This window comes from Egretta garzetta, unplaced genomic scaffold, assembly GCF_000687185.1.
Source record: "Egretta garzetta isolate BGI_Z169 unplaced genomic scaffold, ASM68718v1 scaffold143, whole genome shotgun sequence".
Lineage (NCBI taxonomy): Eukaryota > Metazoa > Chordata > Aves > Pelecaniformes > Ardeidae > Egretta > Egretta garzetta.
The window spans coordinates 2,168,659-2,176,565 of NW_009259310.1; the positions used below are offsets into that span (position 1 = coordinate 2,168,659).

Below are 7,907 nucleotides of genomic sequence, written 5' to 3' on the forward strand. Positions count from 1 at the left end.
GTCCCTCTGCCGCGGGGCCGGGGGCTGGGAAGGGGCCAAAAGCCTCAGCAGGGTCAGGGTGGCCGGCGGTAGCGGAGCAGGAGCCTGCCCAGGGACAGACAAACCCGTTATCTGGACTCACCATTTTTTTCCAGACTCACCATTTTTTTATGGGCTCACTATTTTTTTACCAGATTTGCTCTGTTTTCTGCTCTCCCTTGTTTTCCCTGCTGGTGAGCAACCTCGTCCCTGAGCTGCACCAGTGCTGGCTCAGCCCCAATAACCTCTCTTCGCAGCATCGCTGCTTCGACCTTTACTGGTGTCGGGCTCTGGGCTAATTACACCCCAGAGGGTGGGGATGTTTTGCCCAAACTCAGGGCTTTTGAGGCCATGCAGGCAGTGAGCTTATCTCACTGCCCCATCCCCATCCCGGCCACCAGGGATTCGTGTTTCTTTGCACGATGCCGCTGTGCCGGCCCGTCTGAAGCCAGAGGCTGGGCTCGATGGCTGAAGGGGAGCACCGGCAGCCGGCCCCGAAGGAGACGCTGTGGGTAACTGCGCTTGGTTCGGCTCCCCTGTCCCGATCCCCACCCCATGGGGGGCCACTGTGGCACCCCTTGGCCTCGGCCACTTCGAGCTCCATCCCCGCCACCCCCTCCTGCTCATCCCCAATGGCCCCTTTCCACCGAAAACCGCCCTGGGTTTGCGGGGACCCTCCTGTTCCCACCTGTTTTGGATGCTCCAGGCTCTTCCCCTCCACCTGCTGCCCTTCCCATCAGTCTTGGTCTTTGGGGCTCAGCAAAAGATTTGGGCTGGGAAGGGGGGGCTGGTGGGGTTTGGTGGCAAGCAGGCTTTTGGGGTGGCACGGGTGGGTTTTGCATTGCCTGGGCTGTCACCCCTGTGCTGTGTTTTCGGGGAGGGCGAACGCCTGCACGCCCTGAGCTCAAGCTGTGAAGCAAACTGTGTTTCTCAGCTTGTTTCCAAGTGGTGCCCCCAGGGAGCCGCAACTTGGGGTGCCACAATCTGGGATTTCTGCTCCCAGCCCAATGCCCTTCAATCCACGGCCCCTGCTGCAAGGGGCCGTTTTGCTCTGCTTTTCCACCTGGAAGTGCTCGGTTTTGGACAGAGGGTTTGGCTTTCAGCAGCAGGATCAGCCTTTGGGATTTTCCAGCTGTTCCCTTTTCCCAGAAGCTTTGCTAACCCAAAGAGCCTGAGATTGGGGTGCAGCTCCCTCCTCTCTAAGGCCATCCTTGGGATTCAGCAGCTGGTACTTTAACCGGGGACATGTTTTTCTGGCTGGTGTCGGGCTGATGTCTCCTGCAAACTGGGCTCTTTCTACCCACGAACGCTGTCTGCCCAGAGGCTGCCCCCGTCCCACTCCCCTCCCGGCCCGGCTGCCTCCGGCTGCCCACGCAGGCTCGTCTGTTGTGGAAACCTTGTTTTGGCAGGAGCAGGGTGACACAGGAATGCAAATGTTAGAGAGGAAGAGCTAAAGCAGGAAAGCTGGAGGTTTCCCAAGAGTCTTTCCAAGAGCTAAGTGCAAGTCTTCCCGTGGCGCGGCCTGGCTCTGCGCAGAGCCGTGACTAATGGTGTTTGCACGAGCGCTTGTGATGCTGCGGCCCTAATTGCCAGGTTCTTTTTCCTATTGTTTTCACCAAACACCTAATTAAGTTGCCGAAAGTGCATCTCTGCAGGCTGGCAGCACCACCGGGCTGGCACAGCCACCTGCCCCGGCCCCAATCCGATGTTGAGCAAGCAGGGGCTGCTTTTACAAAATTCCAGTCCTAGGTAAATACCAGCAGGTATTGAGTCATGGTATTAATTGGATTATTATATGCGTGACTGGACAGATTTCTTGCTGAGGATGGGATTTGGTCCCTCCACCCTGCCTCGCTTGGCTCATCTGGAGGGTTAGGCATCCCATGCTGGTGGCATGGATGTGCTGTTTGGGCTCTCGGCTTTTGGGAAAGATGGTCTGGAGCATCTCCTGGCTAATGAATGCTCCACCCTGGCCAGCTTCCATCAGCCTCATAGGGGCCTTGGGCTCCCCCCATGGACACGGCGGTGGTCGGAGAGTCAGCTCCAGGCTGCCAGGAATGCTTTGGCCGGGGCTGCAGTGCTGCATGTCGGCAGCATCAGCGGGGGAGCCTTTGGGTGGTCTTGTTCTTCACTGCCAGCATCCATATGCTCCCTAAACCTCTTCCCATAAAGTCCCACAGTCCCCCCCGGCATTTAATCAACCCCCTCCATACCTGAATGGGTTTGGGGCTGAGAAAGCTTCACTGTGTGTTACAGCCCAGGGGGTTGTCCTGGTCCCAGGCTGAGCTCTGTGGGGTCCCCGCTCCCTGGGGCCCATGGCCCATACTGGCCTGTGCCATAGGGGCTGCTCCCCAGCAGCTTTGGGGGCAGCTGTCCTGCTGGGGACCTCCAAGCACCGTGTGAGCAAGGCAAAGTGTGCAAGATGGAGAGAAGCAAGGGTGTGACCTCAGGGTGGCGTGGGGACAGCCCAGGGCTCCCAGTAGCATGCTGGTGGTGGTGGCCCCCAGCCCTCCTGCCCAGTGCTGCCTCTGCACCTTGCAGGAATCTTGTCTGGCTGGTCTTGCTCTGGGCATGGCCAAACCCTGCGCACAGTCAGCAATTAGCACCTGGAGCTAATTGCTGCACAGCAGTAGCTTGTCCAGTGACCAGCGCCGATCAGCACGGGGGGAAGCCGCTTGCCCCGGCTCAGTTCCCATGACGAGCTGGCTGACGGCACACAGTCCAGAAACCAGCTTGGCCCAGGGCAGGGGCAAAGGCTCTGCTCGGCGCGCTCTGGCATTTCAGAGAAGCCAGGAAGGGAGCAGGGAAAAAGTGAGGAGGTGGCCGGGAGCATTTCCCAGCACATGCAACTCCCCATGCAGCTTCCCCGCCACCCTTTCACTCGCTGCGTGCCGGTGGGTGGCTGCCTGCGTCAGCCCCGTGGTTGGGGAAGTAAAACCTTTGCCGGAGCGTGACATTTTGCAGGAAAATCCTGCTGAGCTGAAGTGCGTTAGTAACAAACCCTCTGGGGACCTCCTCCTCCTCCCAGGAGACTCAGTGCTTTTGGCAAAACCTAGGGTTGATTTTTCTGGGCGGCGATGAAAGTGGCTTTCCTCACCCTGCCTGTGCCGGCTTCCTGCTCTCAGGGTTGGCAATGTCACCACGTCAAACTATCCCCTTGCGTCAGTGCTGCTGCGGTCTGGAGGTGGCGGGGAAATGCCCTCCTACTGTGACACAGCTCCTGCCACCAACAGCTTCGCGCCGGGCAGGGACGGAGCTGTCCCCGTCGCTGTAGCACATGGAGGTGGTCGTGTGTGGGGTCCTGCTGTGTGGCCACATCCAAGCTTGGAGAGCAGTTTTCTCCTGGGTCCTTCCCTGCCATGTCCATGCCTCTTGTCATCGCGTCCTGCTGCCAGAGTGTGTCCTCTCCTCTTCCTCCTTGTTCGCCAACCGAGGTTTGTCTGTGCATTCCCTATGCAGATGGTTTTTCCTAGGGATGCTTGCGTCCCCATACTCTCCTGCGTGGCTCCAGGGTCTCACCTGGGAAGGGCACAGCAGCCACCGCGTGTCCAGGGGTGCGGGTGCGTGGGCACATGGGGCAGGGAAGGGACGTGGGGGCAGGAGGGTTGGGGTGCTGTGGGGCAGCCCCACTCCTCTCCCCACAGCCGTATGCTGCTGGCAGGCTTAGTCACAACCACGTTGGTTCTCTGCACCCTGTCTGAGCCCTCCCTGTCTGGGGCAGCCTGGGGAGCTGTGGGCAGGGGGCTGAGCACTGGCTGGACACTGCCCTCACCTCCTCTCCCTGCTGGTAGCGACCTGTGCCTCCTGGTGCACCCATCAGCACAGCCAGGAAAAATCCCCCCCTGCCAAGGGAGATGCCATGCCACCATGACCTTCACGGCCTGAATAAGTTTCTCCCATGCGCGCTTCCACACCCCAAAAGGTCTCCACAGGTGTACGAGTGACTCTGTCCCGGCGGGGGAGGGGGGGGAGGGGGGCACCTGCCGGTACAGAGGTTTTGTGTCTTGTTTGTACTTAGCAGAAATAGGGCTGGGCAGCCCTAGTTTGGGCCGCAGGTCTATCTGCCTGGGGTCCTGCCTCTTGCTCGTGGCAGCTCCGTGGCAGAGCCCTCGGCTTTGGCTCAAGCCAGCTTGAAGCTTTCCTTCCGCGTGTGAAGGCGGAGTTGGTTTTGTGGTATGCATTGATTCGCATTTATTTACACTGAATTTCATCTGTAGTTTTGCATGTCTAGAGCATCTTCCAGACAGTTAGTTTAGGTGTGAAAGACTCTGCCACCTTGCCATTGCTGATTGCTACAGGCAACTGTTCTGCCTGTTAGAAAGCAGGATTTCTAATTTGGCTGTTACCGGTCACTTCCTTACAAAGATTAATTTTACATTGTCTTCTTTTTTTTCTTTTTTTTTTTTAAGAAAGAAGATAATGTGAATGGGCTGGAAGAACCAGACGAGATGGACGGAGAGCTGCCCTGTGCTGAGGTGGATGGAGAAGTGTCCTCTGCCACGGAGGACCTGGGAGGAGAGCTATGCTGTGCGGAGAGCGATACCGAGGGGGACATGTCCTGTGCCGAGAGCGATGCTGAAGGAGAGGTGCCCTGTGCCGAGACCGACACGAAAGAAGAGGCACCTTGTGCTGAGAGCAGTGTGGAAGGAGAGGTGCCTGGCACTGACAGTGATGGGGAAGGGGAAATGCCCTGTGCTGAGAGTGATGCAAAAGGAGAGGTGTCTTGCTATGAGAGCGATGGGGAAGAAGTACCGGATACTGAAATCTCTGCTGCTTCAAAGAAAATGTCTTCTATTTCTTCTCCCTTGAGGGCAATCATCCGCCTGCGACGACGATACCGGGTGCAAAAGAAAAGCCGTCTGCATTTAGAGCTCCCTCGCGAGAAGTCTTCAGAGCTTGTCCATACGAGGCTGCTTCAAAGGCAGCTTTCCCTGAACCGAACTAGCTTGTACAGCTCCTCCATGTCCTTCTTTAATCAGTCCAGCTACGAAACTTCCCAGTACTTCACCTTTGACACATCTGTGGAGCAGAACGCTATGAAAAAATACAGGCGGAAAAAGAATCGAAGGAAATCTAGGATAGTCCTGTATCCAGATAAAACAAAAAGGTACCTTCCAACAGAGGAGAAGAGCAAGGCAAAACGCTGCCTCCTCTTGCTCATTGTCATTATCTTCTTCCAGATTCTCAATGCAATAGAGAACCTGGATGATAATGTCCAAAAATACGACCTAGATGGTTTGGAGAAAACAATGCACCGGGAAGTATTTGGGCAGAAGGCTGCTGTGGAAAGTATTATGGAATTACTGAAAGACTATCTGGCTACCCACATACACAACAAGCCTCTAGTAATCTCTTTAAATGGCCCGACAGGAGTTGGGAAGAGTCACGTTGGCTGGCTGCTGGCCAAACATTTTCGTTCCGTCATGGACAATGACTTTGTGCTTCAGTACTTTGTTATGCATCACTGCCCCAACGGGGTGGCTCCTCTTACTTGCGAAATAGATTTGTCTAAGAAGATTTCTGACATGGTTACAAGAGCCGAAATAGAAGAGAAGATACCACTGTTTATTCTGGATGAGGTTGAACTCATGTCTCCAGTCCTGCTGGATACTCTCAGCCGATTCTTTGAACCCAATCAAACCAACGAGTTCCTCAATGCCATCTACATTTTAATAAGCAACATAGGAGGTGGTGAAATAACAAAGTTTGTTATCCAGAATGCATCCGCTGAGCTTCTGCATCAGCAAAGGGAAGTTGAAGAACTGCTGAGCATCATCAAGCCTGTGCTGACCGATGCCCACCCTCTCTGGAAATCCGCAGACATCATCCCATTTGTTCTTCTGGAGAAGACTCATGTCATCAACTGCTTCCTAGAGGAGATGAGGAGGGAAGGGCTGTATCCCGACCAGAAGCATATTGAAAATTTAGTGAGTCAGCTCAGTTACTACACTACAGGGGGCAAGCAGTACTCCAGGATGGGCTGCAAGCAGGTTGTGGCCAAAGTCAACCTGCTGTAGTGATTTACTGCAGCGATCAAGTCCTGCTCTCAGGATTTTTCAAAATTCTGGGCTTATGGAGGAGTACGTTACCGCAGGCTGTGGTCAAGGTGTCCTTTCTCAGGTCTGCACTGACTCCGTCCTGGTTGACGTAGAGGGGCAGCAGCCCGGGTCTCTCTTCTCCTCTAGATGCTTCACTTGTTCCTAATGTTCTGCGAATAAGGCACAGGCAACGAAGCCCAAGCAACCTCCCATTAATTGTGAGATGCTTTGTTCCTCACACGCTCATTTGGGATACTTTGTCATTAAGGAGTTGTGAGATGAGAACAGATGCTGCGGGATATAAACAGGAGGAGGAAAGAGTAATCGGGTTACTGTCGCTGAGGTACACGTAGCTGTGTCTTGCTCCTCCTCCAGGCTCAGAGTCTTCAGCTCTTTGCTTTTCTTGGTCCTGGCTGGTGTTGTGCAGAGCAGAGGCCATGCTGGACACCCAGGAGAACTGAGAGAATTTGTGGTTCCTTGTTCCCCCAAAAGTGTGGGCGGTCAGAGCTCTGCTTTCTCCAGCTCCTACGTGACCGCACGCTCCGGAGACTGCTTTTTGGACCTGTTCCTGAGCTCTTGCTCCTCTGAGCTCATACCTGAGCTCACCTTTGGCACCTCCAGAGAAATTTCTGCCCTGCAAGTCTGTTTGGGCTTGCCTTGAAGACTGCTCGGCTGTGCCAGCTGGTGCAGAAATAACTGCTGGATTGTTTCAGGTCTGGTGGTGGCAACTCGTCCTGAGAGCTCTTCTGCTTTTCGCTTCAGGGTAAACTTCACCACACTCATTATCTAGAGAGCCCAAAATAGCAACTGACATATATTAAGCAACATACACTGGAAAAGACAGTTTGGGCTGTCTGGGCCGGGTGCGGTGGGAATCCTGGGCTTGTTCCTAGTCCTGCGAGGCCAAGAAGAGGTTCTTTGCTGTTGAGACCCAGGGGAGAGCAGGCAGCCTGGAAGCACCTCAGGAAAGGCACATGTCCTTGTTTTGAGCAGGCAAACTGAGCAGATATCTGAGACGTTGCTTTTTCATGTTTTTGGTTTCACGCCTAAATCCCCTTCTACAATTTGCTGTGAATTATCGTATACGTAACCCTGTGGATGTTTGCACTGGTTGTTTGATTTGCCTCTTTCTAATAGTCCAAAGACTTCCATCACAAACTCCTGCTTCCAGAGCTATTGTCAGGAATAAATCCAAACTATCCTGAATAAAATCATTCAAAGTACATTTCCTTTATTTGACTGAAATGTGGTTTTCCTCCCAAATTTCTCTTCTGGACCAATGTAGCTGCACATCAAGTGGTGACTCAGACTGGGAGCAAGGGCTACAGCTTTGCTGTGTGTTTTTTGCAGACCACCTTGATGCAGTGTGTAGGTGTGCAGCTCGTCAGGGTACGTTCATGGTAAACCAGACCAAAAGATCACACGGTGCAGCGGTGCTGAAAGCTGTTGTGCCGCACAGCTCCTCCACCCCCCAGAGCCACACAGCGGGGACAAGGCTGGAAACCAGGGAAGTGCGTCCTTGGCTGAGATGACGCTGGGCTGGAAAGCCTGTCTGTGGTTTCTCCTCTTGAAATTACCTGGTGGAGAAGCCTTTTTCTCCTGCAGAATGGCCCCAGAGAGCAGCTGGGCAGGGCGCAAGAAGGGCTGCTTGCATGGCTTAGGGGAAGGGTTCTGAAGGAAGCTAAGCCACCTTCCAGATGCAAGTGTCCGCGAAAAGTGACATGTGTGAGCTGGTTTCCATAGCTTAGTGAGACTTTGCTACCAGGACAGTTAATACGTTTTTATCCTGGATAAGAAACAGAAAGAACTCAGGGACCAGGATTCCCCTCCTCTTCCATCTGGGAGAGGGAC

General features: G+C 54.4%; 1 protein-coding gene across 4 annotated transcripts; it reads left to right on the plus strand.

Moving 5' to 3' along the window:
- The first annotated feature begins 450 nt into the window (after positions 1 to 450).
- Positions 451 to 7,221, plus strand: TOR4A (torsin family 4 member A). Of its 4 annotated transcripts, none has more exons than XM_035891915.1 (2): positions 451 to 526; positions 4,428 to 7,221. In XM_035891915.1, exon 2 carries the CDS (start codon positions 4,467 to 4,469, stop codon positions 6,033 to 6,035), a length of 1,569 nt encoding a protein of 522 aa, XP_035747808.1. In that variant the 5' UTR covers positions 451 to 526; positions 4,428 to 4,466; the 3' UTR covers positions 6,036 to 7,221. The 4 variants fall into 4 exon arrangements, with proteins under 4 accessions (XP_035747808.1, XP_035747807.1, XP_009634639.1 ...); XM_035891914.1 differs by having other exon boundaries at positions 457 to 530; XM_009636344.2 differs by having other exon boundaries at positions 474 to 526; positions 4,432 to 7,221.
- The last annotated feature ends 686 nt before the right edge of the window (positions 7,222 to 7,907 follow it).

Bases quoted from the DNA above. Each gene is read 5' to 3' on its own strand.
- TOR4A (XM_035891913.1), top strand. From the start codon at position 3,378: ATGTCCATGCCTCTTGTCATCGCGTCCTGCTGCCAGAGTGTGTCCTCT. The intron at 3,453-4,427 runs GTTTGTCTGTGC...TTTTTTTTTAAG, and splicing joins CTCCTTGTTCGCCAACCGAG to AAAGAAGATAATGTGAATGG.